General features: G+C 35.1%; 1 protein-coding gene across 13 annotated transcripts in view; it reads left to right on the top strand.

The window, feature by feature from the left end:
* AHI1 (Abelson helper integration site 1) overlaps positions 1 to 20,694 on the top strand; it is a 226,949-nt gene that overhangs the window by 21,917 nt on the left and 184,338 nt on the right. For all 13 annotated transcript variants that reach the window (XR_004029367.1, XR_004029366.1, XR_004029365.1 and 10 more), the window contains 5 exons: positions 8,525 to 8,578; positions 9,790 to 10,346; positions 12,880 to 13,061; positions 18,487 to 18,706; positions 20,149 to 20,341. Coding sequence is in view for 9 of the 13 variants with exons in the window: in XM_030809724.1 (XP_030665584.1) it covers positions 8,525 to 8,578; positions 9,790 to 10,346; positions 12,880 to 13,061; positions 18,487 to 18,706; positions 20,149 to 20,341 (1,206 nt within the window). In the remaining 4 variants the exon portion in view is untranslated. The remainder of the gene's footprint in view (positions 1 to 8,524; positions 8,579 to 9,789; positions 10,347 to 12,879; positions 13,062 to 18,486; positions 18,707 to 20,148; positions 20,342 to 20,694) is intronic.

Below are 20,694 nucleotides of genomic sequence, written 5' to 3'. Positions count from 1 at the left end.
CAAAATTTATGGAATGCTGCTGAAGCATTACTTAGAAGGAAACTTGTAGCCTTACATTAAAAATGAGGAATGGTCTGAGATCCATCATTGAAGCTTTCACCTTAAAAAAGCATGAAGAACAAATTAGACAAAATACAGGATAGAAATAAGAAGAGTATAAATCAGTGAAATAGAAAACCTCAGTAAATCCAGATGCAATTTTTTAAAACAGTAATAAAATTGATTATCATGTGTGTTGGGGGTTTTCATGGCCACCCCCAGGCTTGATAATTCACTAGAGAGACTCACAGGACTCAAAAGCTGTTATACCCACACCATTTATTACCGCAAAAGGATACAGATTAAAATCAGCAAAGGGAAAAGGTGCGTGGGACACAGCCCGGGAGAAACCAGGTGCAAGTTTTCAGGTGCACCCCCCTAGTAGAGTTGCAAGGGACTCACTTAATTCCTCCAACAACATGTGACAAAATGTGCAGTGTTGCCACCCAGGTAAGCTCACCCAAGCCTTGATGTTCATGGTTTTGTGTAGAGGGCTATGTGGGCTTTGTGTAGAGGCAGAGCATTCAGTGCCTGTGTCACTGACCTCAGCTGCTCAGACTCCAAACCCCCAAAGCAAAAACACATGTTCACCATAAGTCACATGGCTAACATAAGCTTTCTGGTGAAACTGTTATAGTGTGGCCCAAGGCTTCAGGCATTTAGAAACACTCTTATCAAGGACAACATTTCAAGGACTGGTCCTAAAAATATGCCCTTCTTGGGATTTGCAGCTTTTTAGCAACCCAGGCTCATGAGTTAATGGTTTTCTGTACTACCTGTGACCAGGCTGATTGGGAAACAAGGAAAGAAGACGCAAATTGCCAATATCAGGATTATAAGAGGGTATTCACTTAAGATGCTATGGACCTTAAAAGGATAATAAGAGTATTATGAGTAACTTTACGACAATAAATTTAGCAGTTTAGATGAAATGTATAAATTACATGCAGGGCACAAACTACTGAAGCTCACTCAAATAGATAACTTGAACATTATATATCTTTTAAAAAAATGGAATCTGTAGTTAAAAATCTTCTGTCAAAGGAAACTACTCTCAGGTGGCTTCATTAGTAACTTTTCTCAAATATTTGATGAAAAAATAATACCAATTCTATACAGACTCTTCCAGACTGTAAAATAAGAGGGGATCCTTGTCCACTCCTTTTTGTGGGCAATAATTTCACAGCTGCCAAAACCAAAGATTGCAAGAAAAATACATACCAAAATCCCTTTTAAATATAGATGGCAAACATCTTCAACAAAATAGTAGAAAATCGATCTTATAAAAAGGATAATACCCCATGTCTAGGTGGAGTTATGTCAGGAATACACTGTCAGTTTGGCGTTAGAAAAAGCATCCCGGGCACGGTGGCTCACGCCTGTAATCCCAGCACTTTGGGAGGCCGAGGCGGGTGGATCACAAGGTCAGGAGATCGAAACCATCCTGGTTAACATGGTGAAACTCCGTCTCTACTAAAAATACAAAAAATTAGCCGGGCGTGGCCGCAGGCGCCTGTAGTCCCAGCTACTCAGGAGGCTGAGGCAGGAGAATGGCGTGAACCCGGGAGGTGGAGCTTGCAGTGAGCCGAGATTGCGCCACTGCATTCCAGCGCGGTCAACAGAGCGAGACTCCGTCTCAAAAAAAAAAAAAAAAAAAAAAAAAAAAAAAGCATCCAATGTAATTCACCATATCCAAAGATTGAATTAGAAAACCATTAGATCATCTCAATAAATGGAGAAAAAAGACAACATTTATTACTCATTCTTAAACCAGCAATAGATGAGACTTGTCTAGGGTAATGAGTTATCTCAATGGATTGTTCACAGTCAGTTACAGATTGAACTCCTCATTCTACTCATACTCTCAGTACTGTATTTGACTAGTCTAAAAAAAAAAATAGACTAACTTTCTCAACCTGATAAAGGACATCTAAAAAATCTGCAGCTAGCATCATGCTTAATGGCACAAAACTGAATGCTTTTGCTCTAAGCCTGAGCATGTGCCAGTCACTGTGTGTATTCACAATTGTATTAGAGACTCTGATGAATGCAGTAATGCAATTTTTAAAGGCATACAGATTGTAAAGGAAGAAGTAAACTGTGTATTCACAGATGACATAATTGTCTATGTTAATATCCCAAAAAAATCTACAAAAAAGTGCTACTAGAAGTTACAGATGGTTCTTATGATGGGATTATGTCCTTTGTAAACTGAAAGTATTGTAAGTTGAAGATATATTTAATACACCTAAGCAACCAAGCATCAGAGCTTGACCTAGCCTACCTTAAGTGTGCTCAGAACATTTATATTAGCCTACAGTTGTGCAAAATTAATACCAAGCCTATTTTGTAATACAGTGTTGAATATCTCACATAATTTATTAGATACTATACTGAAAGTGAATAACAGAATAATTGTATAGATACTTGGAAGTATGGTTTCTACTGAATGTGTGTTGTTCATGCACCATCATAAAGTCAAAAAAATCATTGAGTCGAACTGTCATAAATAGAACCATTGTGATTCAGGGACCGTCTGTATTAGGGAGCTTAGCAGAATATATGGCCAATGTGTAAAAACCAATTGTATTTCTATACCAGTAATGAATCACTTGAAATTAAATTTTAAAATGATTTGTAATAGAAAAAAATGTGTAGCATTCAGGGATGAATTTATCAAAAATGTGCAAGAGCTGTACACTGAACCCCTCAGAGTGCTGAAAATAAAGACCTAAGTAAATAATCATGTTCATGGATCAGAAGAATCAACATTGTCAAATGTCCATTCTCTGACAAATGATCTGTTGATTTAATTCAATCATAATCAATATGTCAGGAGACTTTTTTTTTTCTTGAAAATCTAAATGAGAAATAGACAAATCAGCAATTATAGTTAGATATGTGAGTATCCTCTCTCAGAAATTAATAGAACAAGTAGTCAAAAAATCAGAAATTTGTTGGGAAATGTAAACAACAGACCTAGAATAGCCAAAACAATTTTGAAAAAGAAGAACAAAGTTGGAATTACACTTTCTGTTTCAAAACTCATTGTAAAGCAATAGTGATGAAGACAATCTGGAATTGTCATAAAGATAGGCATATAAATCAGTAGAGCAGAACAGGGTATGGAAATAGATTCAAATATATATGTTCAATTGACTCTTGACAAAGTTGCCAAGGTAATTCACTAAAGGAAAGGATAATCTTCAACAAATGGTCCTGGAACAATCAGATATTCATATATAATAAACTTGGGATCATGTCAGTTTAAAAATTAACTAGAAGTAGATCAAAGACATATTTAATAGCTAAAACTGTAGAATTTATAAGAGAAACATAGGATAATTGTAACCTTGGGTTAAGCAAAGATTTCTCAGGATACAAAAACATGAACCATAAAAGAAAAAAGGGCTAAATTGGACTTTGTGAAAATTGAAAGCATTGCTACGAAAATGAAAATGTTTTATAGCCATAGGTTTGGATAAAATATTTTTCAAGCACTATCTGATAAAATGTTGTATCTAGAAGATTTTAAGAGCTCTTACAGCTCTCTGATACGAAAACAAACAGCCTAATAAAAAAGGGCAAAAGATTCGGACACTTAACCAAAGAACAGCTGCAGATAGCAAATAGGCATATGTAAAGAGTCCTGCTGTCATAGTAATTAGGAAAATGCAGTTTAAAACAATACTGAGATACTGTTGCATACCTAATACAACAGCTACAAAACAAAAATTGGAAGTATTAAGTGCAGACAAGGATGGTAAGTAACTAGAACTCTTAGAAATTGCTGATAAAAATGCAAAATAGTACAGCCAGTTTGAGAAGCTGTTTGGCAATTGTTTAATAAGTTAAATATCTACTTACCATGTAGCACAGCAATTCCACTTCTGGGTATTTACCCAAGATAAATGAAAACGTATCTAATACTAGCACAAAACTGGAAATCATTCACATCTATTAATTGGTGTATGGAGAAACAAAATGTGGCATGTAACTGTACAATGGAATACTACTGCACAAAAAGGGAATAAACTGCTATAAATATAGCAACATGGATGAATCCTAAAAGCCTTGTGCTGAATGAAGGAAACCAGACACAAAAGGCTGTAGATGGTATAATTTCATTTATGTGAAAGTCTAGACAAGGCAAAGCTTTTGTGATACCAGATCAGTGGTTGAGTAGGGACAGAGCATGGAGGGAAGGCGTTGACTCTAACAGGACATGTAGAATGATGGAAATACTCAATGTCATGATTATGGTGGTGGTCACATGACTGTATACATTTGCCAAAGTTCATTTAATTATACAATTAAAATGGGCAAATTTTATTGATGTAAGCTATATCTTAATAAAGCTGATTTTAATAGCAGACAAACCAAAGCAAAAAAAAACCTGAATCGTTTAAAGAGGTAAAAGATGGGCAAAGATACAATAGGAACATGAATGTGCAAATGTATTTGGGACGTTTCAAAATTCAAACATAATTTGATCCATGAAACTGTTGAATTCCACAAAGGAAACTTTTTTTTTTAAACAATAGTACAGTACAACTAGAAGTTAACAGAAGTTTATAATTTACAAACTACTTGGGAATTTATCCCATAAAGCTGTTAGAGGGGAAAAAGAAATCAAAACCACAAAAACAGGCGATTTAAAAAGCAATGAAAATATCAGTATAATGCTATGAAAAGTAGAGATGCTACTGAAGATACTCTGGGAACTTCATTCACTGCAGTATTTAAAAAACAGAACTAAAGGAAAAGACAAATTAATAATAAGTATTAAGTCATAAAATTAATGTTATTAGTGCAAAGGCCGACAGATCAGTAGTAAATAAACAAAAAAACAGCCTTTTCCTATTAGCTTGCCTGGAGTTTCAATTTTAAATTTTTTTCCTTGAGACCATAATTTTCTCTTTCTAATTCTTGACTAGCTCTTTTTCTAATTATTTCCTTCAGGGGTATCCTCACAATTTGTATATATTGGTGCTACATTATTGGTACTCACTGAAAAAGTAGAAATAAAAATTTGCATATGCCCCGTTTTAACATAATGGAAATTCAAGGTTATTGAGGTATGAATAAATACATAGAAAACAAAAAGAAGATTCTGAAACAAATAGCAATTTTTAAATATGTTATTTTATTTTATGTTCTGGGATACATGTGTAGGACTTGCAAGTTTGTTACATAGGTAACAAACCTATCAACCCATCACCTAGGTATTAAGCCACACATGCATTAGCTGTTTATCCTGATGCTCTCCCTCCCCCCAAACTCCCTGACAGGCCCCAGTGTTTGTTGTTCCTCTCCCTGTGTCCATGTGTTCTCACTGTTCAGCTCCCACTTATAAGTGATAACATGCAGTGTTCGGTTTTCTGTTCCTGCGTTTTATCCGTGTCCCTGCAAAGGACATGATCTCGTTCCTTTTTATGGCTGCCTAGTATTCCTTGGTGTGTATGTACCACATTTTCTTTATCCAGTCTATCATCAGTGTGCATTTGGGTTGATTTCATGTCTTTGCTATTGTGAATAGTGCTGCAGTGAACATACGCATGTATGTATCTTTGTAATAGAATGATATATATTCCTTTGGTTATACACCCAGTAGTGGGATTGCTGGGTCAAATAGTAATTCTGGTTCTAGGTCTTTGAGGAATGGCCACAGTGTCTTTCACAATGGTTGAACTAATTTACATTCCCACCAACAGTGTAAAAGCATTCCTATTTCTCCATAGCTTCACCAGCATCTGTTGTTTCTTGACTTTAATAATTTCCATTCTGACTGGTGTGAGATGTTATCTCATTATGGTTTTGATTTGCATTTCTCTAACCATCAGTGATGCTGACCTTTTTATCATGTTTGTTGGCCACATAAATGGCTTCTTTTGAGAAGTGTGTGTTCATATCCTTTGCCCACTTTTTTATGGGGTTGTTTGTTTTTTTCTTATAAATTTGTTTAAGTTCCTTGTAGATTCTGGATATTAGACCTTTGTCAAATGGATAGATTACAAAAATTTTCTCCCTTTCTGTAGGTTGTCTGTTCACTCTGATGATAGTTTCTTTTTCTGTGCAGAAGCTCTTTAGTTTAATTAGATCCCATATGTCAATTTTTGCTTTTATTGCAGTTGCTATTGACATTTTTGTTATGAAATCTTTGCCTGTGCCTATGTCCTGAATGGTATTGCCTAGATTTTCTTCTAGGGTTTTCATAGTTTTGGGTTTTACATTTAAGTGTTTAATCTATCTTGAGTTAATTTTTGTATAAGGTGTAAGGAAGGGGTCCAGTTTCAGTTTTCTGCATATGGCTAGCCAGTTTTCCGAGCACCATTTATTAAATAGGGAATCCTTTCCCTGTTGCTTGTTTTTGCCAGGTTTGTCAAATATAAGATGGTTGATGTGTAGTCTTATTTCTGAGATCTCATTTCTGTTCCATTGCTCTGTATGTCTGTTTTTGTACCTGTACCATGCTGTTTTGGTTACTCCAGTATAGTTTGAAGTCAGGTAGCGTGATGCCTCCAGCTTTGTTCTTTTTATTTAGGATTGTCTTTGCTATACAGGCTCTTTTTTGGTTCTATATGAATTTTAAAGTAGTTTTTTCTAATTCTGTGAATGTCAGTGGTAGTTTAATAAGAATAGTGTAGAATCTATAAATTACTTTGGGCAGTATGGCTGTGGATTTGTCATAAATGGCTCTTATTTTGAGGTATGTTCCGTAAGTACCTTGTTTATTGAGAGTTTTTAACATGAAGCAATGTTGAATTTTATCAAAGGCCTTTCCTGTGTCTATTCAGATAATCATATGGTTTTTGTCTTTAGTTCTGTTCATGTGATTAGTTATGTTTATTGATTTGCGTATGTTGAACCAGCCTTGCATACCGTGGATGAAGCCAACTTGATGGTGGTGGATAAGCTTTTTGATGTGCTGCTGGATTTAGTTGCCAGTATTTTATTGATTATTTTTGCATCAATGTTCGTCAGGGATATTGGCCTTAACCTTTTTTTCTTTCTTTGTCGTGTCTCTGCCAGGTTTTGGTATCAGGATGATGCTGTTCTCATAAAATGAGTTAGGAAGTAGTCCCTCCTTTTCAATTGTTTGGAATAGTTTCAGTAGAAATGGTACCAGTTCCATTTTGTACCTCTGGTAGAATTCAGCTGTAAATCCATCTGGTCCTGGACTTTTTTCGCTTGTTTGTTTGTAGGCTATTTATCACTGCCTCAATTTCAGAGCTTGTTATTAGTCTATTCAGGGATTCAACTTCTTCCTGGTTCAGTCTTGGGAGGGTGTATGCGTCCAGGAATTTATCCATTTCTTCTAGATTTTCTAGTTTATTTGCATAAAGGTGTTTATAGTATTCTTTGATGGTTGTCTGCATTTCTGTGGGTCAGTGGTGATATCCCCTTTATCATTTTTTACTGTGTCTATTTGATTCTTCTCATAAGTGATTCTTGTGCCTCAGCCTTCCAAGTAGCTGAGATTACAGGTGTGCACCATCACGCCTGGCTATTTTTTGTATTTTTGATAGCGATAGGGTTTCACCATGTTGGCCAGGCTGATCTTGAACTCCTGACCTCATGTGATCTGCCTGCCTCAGCCTCCCAAACTGCTGGGATTATAGGCGTGAGCCACCATGCCCAGCCTTATTGATTTTTTTAAAGGGATTTTGTGTCTCTGTATCCTTCATTTCTGCTCTGATCTTGGTTATTTCTTGTCTTCTGCTAGCTTTGGGTTTTGTGTGTGTGTGTGTGTGTGTGTGTGTGTGTGTGTATTTTCTGGGTTTTTTTCCTTATTTATTTATCTATTTTTAGTGTTTTAAATTAAATGTTGCTTCTAAAACAGAACATGTGAAAATAAACTTCTAAGAGAAATGTTATTTTTATTAGATTTGATTAGCGAAGTTTTTTGGAGGCTATGGCATCATAATTCACCCTGAAAGAACAGAATTTGGAAATATATATATTTTAGGTGAGCAAAAGAGTCTTAGAGATGGTAAAATCTTAGATATGTATTGGGATACTAGTTCTTTCAGCATTTTTTAAATTACCTTTTTATATACATTGGATATTTTTAAACTACTTTTAAAATATGGGGAGTTTCAAAGATCAAACTCCAGTATGTATTGTTAAATTTATTCATTTCTGGCACATTTCTTCATTTTGATTTTAGATTCATCTTGTAGCACCGAATGTTAACATGTAATGTTCATACATTACAATGTGACATTCAGCACGACAAAATGAATCCAAAGTGTTAAGCCAAAATGTTAATCTGAAGTTACATTCAGAGATTATTAATGAAATTCTGGAAGCATAAATTATGAGAGTACTCATCAAATGCTCTAAAATAGTATCACTATGTCCAGGTAAAAAACTAAATAATCTTCCCAATAATTCCACAGAGTTGAACATTAATTATTGGGTTTTTCTTTATACAACTAATCTACGCTTAGCTGAAACTTTGTTATTATGTCTTCTTTTTTAGCCTGACACTATTAGAAGCAATCCTCACTATATTAAAGAAACTACAAGTGATGATGTAAGTACTGCTAACACTAACAGCCTGAAGAAGAGCATGAGAGTCACTAAAAACAAATTGAGGAATACACAGTCAGTTTTTGTCCATTCTGTTTTTCAACACATCAGTTAAACTTTTATTTCTATCATTCAGAATTTTATGTTAATATCAGCAGTTGGGTTTTCTTGCTCCAGTATGCTTTTGCATTTCTTTATTAATATTAATTATACTTATTTTAAATTCTTATATATGATATGTATCCTTTGGTGTTCATTTATTTATTGTGTTTTATTTGGTGGCTTTCCTTCATTGTGCTGCCTTCCTTTAGTATTTGTTAATTTTCAGTTGTCAAGCCATCTTTACATTTGAGAATCTCTCTTCTCTTCCTTGTTGGTTGTTTTTAACATGGTCTGCCTCTGCAGTTTATGGGAATTATCCCTACCTGAAGTGTACTGCCCTTTCTCTCTGTGCTGGGATGCTTAATCCCTTGGGTGAAAGTCAACAGAAATGGAGGTGGGAAACAGAGCTGTTCATCCCAGCTCCTTGATTGGTCATCCTCTGGTTTATCCCCGCCTCCTGCTCCTTATATTACTTGACTCTTATCCTTATTTATTTTTTTCTATTAAAAATATGTCTCATTTTAAATAATTTTAATTGGGGAGAGAGGTACCAGATTGTGCTTAGTCTGTCATTGGATTTAACTTAATATGTAATATTTAGCAGCATTTTAGTGATACACTTAGATTTACTGTAGGGTGATCTTAGAGCTGTAGATTTTTGGTTTTGGAGTGTAATTATGAAGCAAAATAAATGACCCATGTATATTTCCTATTGGGTAACCTGAAATGTCACATTCAATGGCTCTTTTAGCATTTTCTTAAATATCTATTAATTATATTAGAGTGTAGATCATGAGGAAAATATGTATGAGGAAAATAGCATTTGAGAGTTGAGCGATTAATTCACTTCTTATAGGGCCTTAAGTACTTTTTTCCCATGTCAATTAATTAACTCATTTAATCTGAAGTTACATTCAGAGATTACTAATCCAATTCTGGAAGCATAAATTATGAGAGTACTCAAACGCTCTAAAATAGTTTCACTATGTCCAGGTGAAAAACTAAATAATCCTCCCAATAATTCCACATTGTCAAATATTAATTATTAGGTTTTTCTTTTTATAACTAATCTATGTGTAACTGAAACTTCGTTATCATGTCTTCTTTTCCTAGCCTGACACTATTAGAAGCAATCTTCCCCATATTAAAGAAACTACAAGTGATGATGTAAGTGCTGCTAACACTAACAACCTGAAGAAAAGCATGAGAGTCACTAAAAACAAATTGAGGAACACACAGTCAGCAAATGAAAATCCTAATGGTGATGCTAGTGTAGAGGAAGACAAACAAGGAAAGCCAAATAAAAAGGTGATAAAGATGGTGCCCCAGTTGGCTACACAAGACATGAAACCAGAAACTCCTGAGAAGAAGGTTGATTCTACACACCAGAAAACGCATACAAAGCCACAGCCAGGCGTCGATCATCAGGAAAGTGAGAAGGCAAATGAGGGAAAAGAAGAGAATGATTTAGAAGAGGACGAAGAATTGATGCAAGCATATCAGTGCCATGTAACTGAAGAAATGGCAAAAGAGATTAAGAAGAAAATAAGAAAGAAACTGAAAGAACAGTTGACTTACTTTCCCTCAGATACTTTATTCCATGATGACAAATCGAGCAGTGAAAAAAGGAAAAAGAAAAAGAAAGTTCCAGTCTTTAAAGCTGAAACAAGGTATTTTTACATTGATAAATGTAAAATATCCTCTTAGAAAAACACTCTATTATTTTCAGGTTTTGAACATTATCTGTGGTTTAACAAAGAAAATTCTTAGGCTTTTATTTGGAGATATTGGCACTAAGATAAGAACAGCTAACTTTTACATAACACCTTACTATGTACTAGGTGCTTTACAAGAATTAAGTCATTTAATTCTTTTGACAATCTTATGAGGAAAAGTAATATTCTTCCTATCTTGCTGATGAGGAAATGAAAGTACAGAACTAGTAAGAGGCTGAGCCAGAACCTTGTCCCTTCCCTGAACTACTCACTTACATCTGCTTTCAAAGTAATAGAAACCTAATTACTTCCCCTTTTTTGAGTTACAAATACCTGTTTGGATATATAAATATAACTTTTTTTCTTATACAAATAACATTAGCTCATTGTAGAAAAACTATTCAAAGATAATCACTGTTGGCAATTTGGTATTCTAATCTTTTTCTCTATATGATGCTTATATATGTATGTACTTGTATATAGAGTGTGAGGTTAAGTGAACATACACATATTTATATGTTTTCTATTTGGAGAAAACAATAAGATAAAAATGCTTTTTAACTGCTGTAATTAACATTATTCCCCCCTGCAGTTCTCCTCTAGAGAAACAACTTGAGGTGGGAACATTCTATATGTGACTATTCGTTGGCATTCAGGATCAATTTCCCCTAAAGCCCTCAGCCAAAAATAATTCCCGTCTTTTCAAAAGCTAGGTGACCAGTGGTAATAAAGATATGGCAAACCAAGTTGCTGCAGGGACATGATAGTATATATTAGTTATCTGTTGCTCCATTAAAAAGATGATCCCAGAATTTAGCAGCTTAAGACAACAAGCATTTATTGTCTCACAGTTTCTGTGGGCCAGCAATCTGGGAGTGACTTCACACTGGGTGTCTCTGTCAATCACAGGTTGCAATCAGGATGTTAGCCGGGACTGAAGTCACCTCAAGCCTTGACTGGGGGAGGATCTGTCAAGTGACATAGCCGTTAGAAGGCCTTAGAAGATCCAGTTCTAAGCTCATTCATGTGGTTGTTGGTAGGCCTCAGGTCCTGACTGGCTTTGGGCCAGGTATACCAGTTCCTTGCCACATGGACTTCCTCCATATGGTCTACACACAACATGGCCACTTGCTTCCCCAGACCAAGGGCTCTGAGAGAGTGAGAGCAAGACAGAAGTCACAGTCTTTTTGGAACCTAATCTTATAAGTGGCATTCATTACTTTTATCATATTCTGTCTGTTAGAAGTAAGTCACTAGTCCAGCCCACACACAAACGAAAGGGGATTACACAAAGACATGCATGTGAAGAGGTGGGGATCAGTGAGGTCCATCTTAGAGGCTTCCTACGGTAGTATACTATAAATCTTCCTTCTCACAGCTACCACCTCTGTGGTAGACTGGTAAGGCATAGTCAATATGAAATAGGGTTAGCTCATGAATTTTAAGTAACGTGACAGTGGCACGCAAAGAGTAGCTGTTCTTAAAGAACAGGGTTTGGTGATGTGATCAAATAGAATGGCTTTCTGGAATGACTAATTTGAACTATTTCTCTAGTCTTATATTTTCCTCAACCCATTTTTTTTTTTGAAACATGACTAAAAATATTGGAAATTAATTTTTTATTATTTACATGCAGATTTTTTACTTGATACATTAAAATGTTAGTAGGCTGGTTTTTCTTTAAACTCAGTATGCTTCCGGGTTGCTATTTCTTAACCATTTACTAGTTCATGTGATACAGATTTTAATTTTAGTAATAGCCTTCTGAAAATGTAGTGACTCACCAACTACTAGAAAATAAAAGAAATTAATTTTTACCTAGAAACCCCTGCCTGAGCAACATAGTGAAACTCCATCTCTACAAAAAGTACAAAAATTAGCCAGGCATGGTGGCATGTGCCTGTAGTCTCAGCTATTTGGGAGGCAGAAGTGGGAGGATTGCTGGAGCCTGGGAGGTTGAGGCAGCAGTGAGCTATGATTGTACCACTGCACTCCAACTTGGGCGACAGAGCAAAACGCAGTCTTAAAAAACAGAAAGAAAAAAGAGAAATCAAAAGTTGTGCATGTGAAGCCTCTTGAAGATAGAACAAACCTAGAATACTCTTTATACCTTTAAATAAGGTAATTTAAAAATTGGTTGATCAATCATTTACTTGGCAGCAGGATGGGCATGCTTTGATAAGTCCTATGTAAAGAGAGATCAATTGCTCATAAAATATTAATACAATTTCCCTTTCCCCTGGGGTTTAGAGCTCAGTTTTAGTTGAATCGTGTAACTCCTCATGAAGTATAAAATACCATCTATGATACCTATTTGACAGCTAACCATTTTAGTGTATAAGAAAACATATGCATCTCTCAAGAGACAGTAATAGTGATTTTAGGATTATCTTTGCTCCTATTTACTGTTCACTCTGTTGCATCATGAATAATAATAATTATAATAATAATATATCTGTAATGGCTGATACTTGGATTATATTTGTAGTACATTGACCATCTCTGGTGACACAGTTGAAGGTGAACAAAAGAAAGAATCTTCAGTTAGACCAGTTTCTTCAGATTCTCATCAAGATGATGAAATAAGCTCAATGGAACAAAGCACAGAAGACAGCATGCAAGATGATACAAAACCTAAACGAAAAAAAACAAAAAAGAAGACTAAAGCAGGTTTGCTATACAAATTAAATGAAAAATTGTGTACGTTGGTAGAAATAACTTGATTCTAGGAATTTTAGCCCTTAAAAACTAAAACTGATGGGTATACTTGAAAATAATTCAATATAGGATATTTGGTACTTGTTCTTGAATTCATCTAGATTAAAGTACACATGTATTTGTAGCTGTGGGTCTCTGATGAGTTTGTATCACTTGAGTCTTCTCTGATTTTTATTTTTTTGAGATGGCGTCTTACTCTGTCTCCCAGGCCGGAATGCAGTGGCACGATCTCTGCTCATTGCAACCTCCACCTCCCAGGTTAAAGCGATTCTCCTGCCTCAGCCTCCTGAGTAGCTGGGATTACAGATGCACGTCACCATACCTGGCTAATTTTTGTATTTTTAGTAGAGACGGGGTTTCACCACGTTGGCCAACCTGGTCTCGAACTCATGACCTCAAGTGATCCGCCTGCCTCAGCCTCCCAAAATGCTGGGATTATAGGCATGAGCCACCATGCCTGACCTACTCTGATTCTTGACATACTTTAAATTCAACTCTAAAATGATATTGACTTTGTAGTTGCTATTGTGGCATAGAGGATTTCTTCTTTAAACCATTGAGTTTACATCCGCTAAATGGTTAGGACTCAGTTGTTGAAAGCTATAAATGGTCAGCAGCCAATTAACATTTCTGATGTTAAGGCTGCATCCTGTCCAGCATGGTATCTTCCCAATTCCTCAGCCTAATACCACTTCTCTTTCCTTTCTCAACTTTCTCTTTGCCTTGTTGATTTCTGTCTTCTCCTTTTCTTGTTTGTTTTCTCTTATTTTTCTTTACATGTTCTTTTCTACTCATACATCCTTTTTTAGTCTTTCAGTTTCCATTTGATTGGCCAAAAATTAGGATTAAAATGGGCAATTTTAGATTTTATGGTATTATTCATTAGAAGATGTAAGTGATGATGTTTTGTGGTTTCTATAATTAAAATTTTAAAATCTTTTGTTGAAGCATAATGTGTATATAGATATATATAGAAAAGCACTAAGCAGTATACTTGTTTTATGTTTCTATATATATAAAGCACTAAGTAGTATACTCATATACATATTTTTAAAGTTTTTTCACAAACTGAACATACCTGTAAAATCATTAGCTAAATTAGGAAACAGAACATCATTAGCACCCAGAAAAATCACCTTCCCATTAGTTGCCCTATGGGAGTAACCACTACCTTGACATCTAAGAGAGTTTATTTTTGCTTATTTTTATACTTTAATATGAATAGAATGATAAATACTATGCTCTTTGTGCCTGACTTTTTTTACTCAATGTTAATTTTGTAAGATTTATACTACTGTTGCTTGCATACAGTTGAGCTTATTCATTCTTAATTCTGTTTTTGTATTATTTAGATATCCATTGTGTGAGTATACCACAATTAATTTGCCTATTTTATTCTTGGTCATTTGAGTTGTTTCTAGTCGTATGCAATTATAAGTAAAGCGGTAATTCACATTGCAGTCATGTATTTGGTAAGCACATGCATGCCTTTATCTTGGGCATATTGTTAGGAGTAGAATTGCTGTCATAGATTATGTATATTTTTTGCTTTCATAATTACTTCCTGTTTTGCAAAGTTGGTTTACCAGTTGACACTGCAGTGTTTGAGAGTTCCAGTCACTCCATATCTTCACCAACATGTAATACTGTTTTTTAACGTTTTAGTCATTCTTAGGAGTGACTGAATTCCTCATTCTTCAGGAATGTATAGTGATATTCATTTTGATTTCAATTTTATTTCCATGGTAACTAGTGAAGTTGAGTGTTTTCATGTTTATTAACTACTTAGATTTTGACATTTGTAAATATATTCAAGTTGTCTGTGCATTTTTTAAAACACAGAATTATCTTTTTCTAATTGATTTGTAGTGATAGGTTTATATACCTCAATATGAGATTATTCTCAGATATAAATACCTACCCACATTTATATCGCAAATGTTGTCCTACTCTGGTTTGATTATTTCTCTCTCATTGGTGTCTTTTGAAAAACAGAAATTTTTGTATTGTCCAGTTTATCCATTTTTTTCCTTTGATGGTAAGTGCTCTCTGTGATTTAAGAAATCTTTCCCAAGTTCTGAAGATATTTTTCTAAAAGTTTTATTCTGAAAGTTTTATTTTAAAAGTTTTACTGTTTCTGTTTTACTTTTCACATTTAGATATGCAGTTCATCTGGAATTGGTTTATGTTTATGATAGGAAGCAGTGATCAAGATATCTATGTGAATAGATATTATAATTGACCCAGTACCATTGACTGAAGAGAGTGTCTTTTTCCCTCTGTGTTGCAGTGTCACTTTTCCCATAAATAACATGACTGTGTTAACGTGTAGATCAGTTTTTGTAGTCTCTATTCTTTTACATTAGACAGTTTGTACCAACACTACCATGTCTAAATACCGTAGCTTTTTAATAGGTCTTGCTATTTAGTATTATACTCTAGCCTTTTCCTTCTTCATCTGCATTGTCTAGGCTATTCTTTACTTTGCATTTCTGTATGGATTTTAGAGGAGCTTCTCCATCCTCCCTCTTCCTGTTTACCCTCATTCTGTCTTGCAAGCTGTGATTTTGATCTAGACTGGGTGAATCTAAAGAGTCACAGCATAACAACTCTCTAAAGAGACTTGACATTTTTACAAAGTCTTGATTCTCAGGCTATGAATTTGGTATGCACTTCCATTTATTTGCATCTTATTTAATATATCCCAGCAATACACATTTCAGCAGAATCTCTCCTTAGATTTATTCCTAGGATTTGATGTTTCTTAATGATACTGTAAATGGCATTTTAAAAAATTGTTTTTTATTTGTTGCTGGTACATATATGTAGAAATGTATTTAAAATTTGTTAACATTGTATCCATTGATTTGCTAAATTCACTTATTGCAAGAGTTTATTTACTTATTTTTGAGACAGGGTCTTGCCCTGTCACTCAGGCTGGAGTGCAGTGGCGTGATCTCGGCTCACTGCAACTTATACTTCCCAGGCTCAAGCGATCTTCCCACCTCAGTCTTCCAAGTAGCTGGGACTACTGGCATGTACCACCATTCCTGGCTAATTTTTTATAGAGACAAGGTCTCACTACATTTTCCAGGCTAGTCTCAAACTCCTGGGCTCAAGCAATTCTCCCACCTCAGCCTCCCAGAGTGCTGGGATTACAGGTGTGAGCCATCGCAGCCCACAGAGTTTATTCTTATATTGTTTTGATTTTTCTACATATGCAGTCATGTGATACGTTAATAACGATAGTTTTATCGCTCCATTTTCAGTCCTTATGCCTTATCATTTTGCTTGCCTTGATACAAATCAAGATTTAATTTCTTAGCAATCTTTTTTTTTTTTTTTTTTACTTCTCTCAGCTATTTGATAGACTGTAGTTTTTGAGGGATGTGTCTATTTAATCCAAATTTTGCATTTCTATAGCATCTGAAAGGCTGTCCCATTTTTTCATTCATGGTATTGGCAGTTTGTTTTCTCTCAATTTCTTAATCAGCCTTAGGATTTTAGATTTATGAGTCTTTTCAAAAACCAACCTTTAGCTTTGATTTTCTCTATTGTACATTTATGTACTATTTTAGTGATTTTTTTTCTTGTAACTGTATTATTTTCCTTCTTTGTACTTATTTGGGTTTGATTTGCTACTTATTTCTAGCTTTAAAATTGGGTTTTATAAGAAAGATTTCAGTCTTCTTTTATATGCATTTAAGACTAAATTTCCATTTAAGTACTACTTTACCTGCATCTCCAAAATTTTTAATATTATGTATTTTTATTATTTAACACAAAATATTTTCTAATTTCCATTTTAATTGATCATTATTTAGAAGTATGTTGCTTAGTTTCAGGCAGCAGATGCTTTTCTAGTTATCTTTTATTGGTTTCTGTCTTCCATTGTTGTCAGATAACATATTATGAATGATATCAGTCCTCTGAGTTTATTGAGGCCTTTTTTATGACCATTTTATGGTCAGATTTGGTAAATATTCTATGCTCATTTGAAAAGAATGCAATTTCTAATGTTGAGTGCAGTGTCCTATGTATGTCATTTAGGTCAAGTTTAATTGTGCTCAGTTCTTCTTAATTTTTTTGCTCTACTTATTCTATCAGCTGTTGAGAGAGGTATTAACATTTCCATTCCGATTTTGAGTTTATTTTTCTTGTATCTCTTGTCACTTTTATCATAATGCAGCGCCCTTCTTTATCTCTAATAATTCATAGCCCTAAATAATTTTTTAGCCCTAAATATGGTGGAAGATCCAATTTAGCCCTTCAGTGCTTTTCCACTTAGCCATTTAGTCTTCTGTCTCATGCCGCTTCAAAATTTGGCAAATTCTTTGAGCAGGAGACTGGCTATATGTTAGACATCCTTCAGGTATCCATTTTTGTCACACTAGCCCCCAAGCATGCCAAAATCTCTGCTGTTTTCTCTGTCCCCCAGTAGCAACCTTCTGCCAGAAATCACACCTGGATTATCAACCTAGAACTGTGACCAGAATTGGTAGATGACCCCAGATGAAAAGTTGCTCTTGTTCCTCAGTGTAAATTGACCACACCCTCCAGGGCTTCACCTTTGCCTGTTTTATTTCTGTCCCCTTCCCCTGGCAGATCATGGTCTGCTAGCACCACAATCCTGGGAGATTTCACTACCTCTCTAGCTTCTCTATAGCATCAGAATTCAGTTTTGTGAGAAAAATTGGTCATGTGTTTGAGGCTTCTCAAGTTTTATCATTTTAGTCCTGTGGAATCACTAAAAGTTTTGCTGATTTCTCATTCTCCTGGCAGTGACTTTCTGCCTAAGCCAAACTCTGATCTTCAGCTCACAGCCTGAATCAGCAAATGTCACCAGAGACAAAAACAGCTGCCAGTCCATCAGCTGACCTCTGACTGATTCTCCCTTTCTGGAATTCTAATCTGTCTACTGTACCTTCTTTCTGTACTTTTCTGATGCCTTTAAAATTTAAAATAAGATATTTGTAATTTATTTGGCTCTTTCCAGTTGTTACCCAAAGTGTTTACTTGCTGCATCCTACTGCATCCTACCCAGAATTAGAAATTCTAGTTGAGTCATATATATTCTACTTAGAAAATACCTAGATAAAGTTACTTTTCTGACTTTGACGCTCTTTTCTTTTTGTGTTTCTCCTACTTATTAGGAAAAATATAAACAAGGATTTTTCACCTTATTTGTAATGCATTAGTAAATGTAGTATTTTACTTTCACACTATGGTTTGCTGTTGTCTGGCTTTTTCTTTCGTTCCCCTTGAAGTTCCTTTGAACACAGTGAAATCATCATAGATCTTAAAGATTAGGTTATATGTAAATACAACTATGGGAACAACTAATTATAACATTGATTTTTTTTTTCCATGCGTGTAGTTGCAGATAATAACGAAGATGTTGATGGTGATGGTGTTCATGAAATAACAAGCCGAGATAGCCCGGTTTTTCCCAAATGTTTGCTTGATGATGACCTTGTCCTGGGAGTTTACATTCACCGATCTGATAGACTTAAGTCAGATTTTATGATTTCTCACCCAATGGTAAAAATTCATGTGGTTGATGAGCATACTGGTCAATATGTCAAGAAAGATGATAGGTAATTTTTTTTAATTGCACAGCTAATTCTTGAAACAAACTAGTAGAAGTCTTTTTTCTGCCATTGGTAGTTGAAAGTCAGTGGGAATAGAGTTACGGATTTGTATTAGAGAATAGTCTACTAGTTGTAGGTGTTCATCAATCATTAACATTGATCAGAATGTTGTAGAAGAAATGGAGAACATCTAATTGAGTAATTACTTTTTTTTTTTTGAGATGGAGTCTTGCTTTGTCACCCAGGCTGGAATGCAGTGCTCAATCTCGGCTCACTGCAACCTCTGCCTCCCGGGTTCAAGCGATTCTACTGCCTCAGCCTCCCAAGTAGCTGGGATTACAGGCATGACCCACCACACCTGGCGCACTTAAAAGTAATTACTTTTAAGTGGAAAGGAATAATTCATTTTAAGTGGTAGAGAGCTTCTGCCAGCTTAGTAGACATAATTTATGACATAAAGTTGCATTGTAAATATTTTATATTGCATTGTAAATGCTTTAATTGTCTAACCTCATATTTTTCTTTTGAAAGTAATGTTATCTGGGCTTCAGGTAAGGTAAATGAATCTTGAATGTTTTTTCTAAGAGTACTTCTATAGCTAATGCATGCTTAAAATCCAAATGAAAAGTACAGTGAAATACACATTTATACTAGAATTTTTTAAAAAATTGTTTGGAAAGCCAGTGGGGAACGGAAATAGGAAGATTGTCCAAAAAAAGCCCATTCACTTATTCATTTGCCTTAGGGCACACAAAGAAAATATGACACCTCAAAGAGTTTACAGTCTTGTGCCTTTTTTATGTAAAATCAATTTTATGTCTTTTTTGTTTTTTTTTTTTGAGACAATACCTCACTCCGTCTCACTGACTGGAGTGCAGTGGTGCAATCACAGCTTACTACAGCCTCAGCCTCCTTGGGCTCAGGTGATCCCCCCACCTCAGACTCCCAAGTAGCTGGGACTGCAGACATGTGCCACCATGCCCAGCTAACTTTTTTTCTATTTTTTATAGAAACAAGGTTTCACCATGTTACCCAGGCTGGTCCCAAACTCCTGAGCTCAAGCAGTCCACCTGCCTCAGCCTCCCAAAGTGCTGGGGTTGCAGGCATGAGCCGCTGTGCCTGGCAATGTCTATTTTATTATAAACTCTTATAAAATTCTGAAGGAATTAGTTTATCCCAGCTTTATATGGCAAAGGTATAATCATACTTCTCACTTTATATTTCTATAATAATCATGTGAAACCGATTGATAGTATACAAATGTAAGATGTACTGTTACTTTTAAGTCTTATAAAATTTGTAAGTTTCTAGATGGACAATCAAAATAATTTTTCCTTTTGTATTATTATGACTACTCATTATTTCTGGTTGCCTCACCTTGTACACTATTTTTTTCTCACCTCAAAATTATAAAAATTGCGTTAATGGAAGTATCTTTTTTTGTACAGTGAACGGCCTGTTTCATCTTACTATGAAAAAGAGAATGTGGATTGTATTCTTCCTATTATGACCCAGCCATATGATTTTAAACAGTTAAAATCAAGACTTCCAGAGTGGGAAGAACAAATTGTATTTAATGAAAATTTTCCCTATTTGCTTCGAGGCTCTGATGAGAGTCCTAAAGTCATCCTGTTCTTTGAGGTATGAATTGAATGGAGCAATTCAAATTAAATGATAGTTAATATTTAATAGCACAAATGTAAGCTATTATTTTTAGTGGTCCAATAATGAAAAAAAAAGTTGTGTGAGAATTTAATCTCTAGGATTTAGTGTTTGTAGAATGCCGTGGAATACAAGTGAGACGCCCTTTTATAAACAGTGATAGCATATTTGCTGATTGTTTAGTATTTAGCCACTTGGCCTGCTTTGTATCATTTAATAATTACAACAGCCCTGTGACTGTTAACTGTAGTGAAGTGATAAATCCACTCGATATGAATGCATTTCTCCATTTTAAACCCGTTTCACAAAGCATAAACTCGTTTAACCATGTC

The sequence above is a fragment of the Nomascus leucogenys genome, chromosome 3, assembly GCF_006542625.1.
Source record: "Nomascus leucogenys isolate Asia chromosome 3, Asia_NLE_v1, whole genome shotgun sequence".
NCBI lineage: Eukaryota > Metazoa > Chordata > Mammalia > Primates > Hylobatidae > Nomascus > Nomascus leucogenys.
Note: the sequence above shows the minus strand (reverse complement) of the source record. Positions and strands in the feature narration are given on the sequence as shown.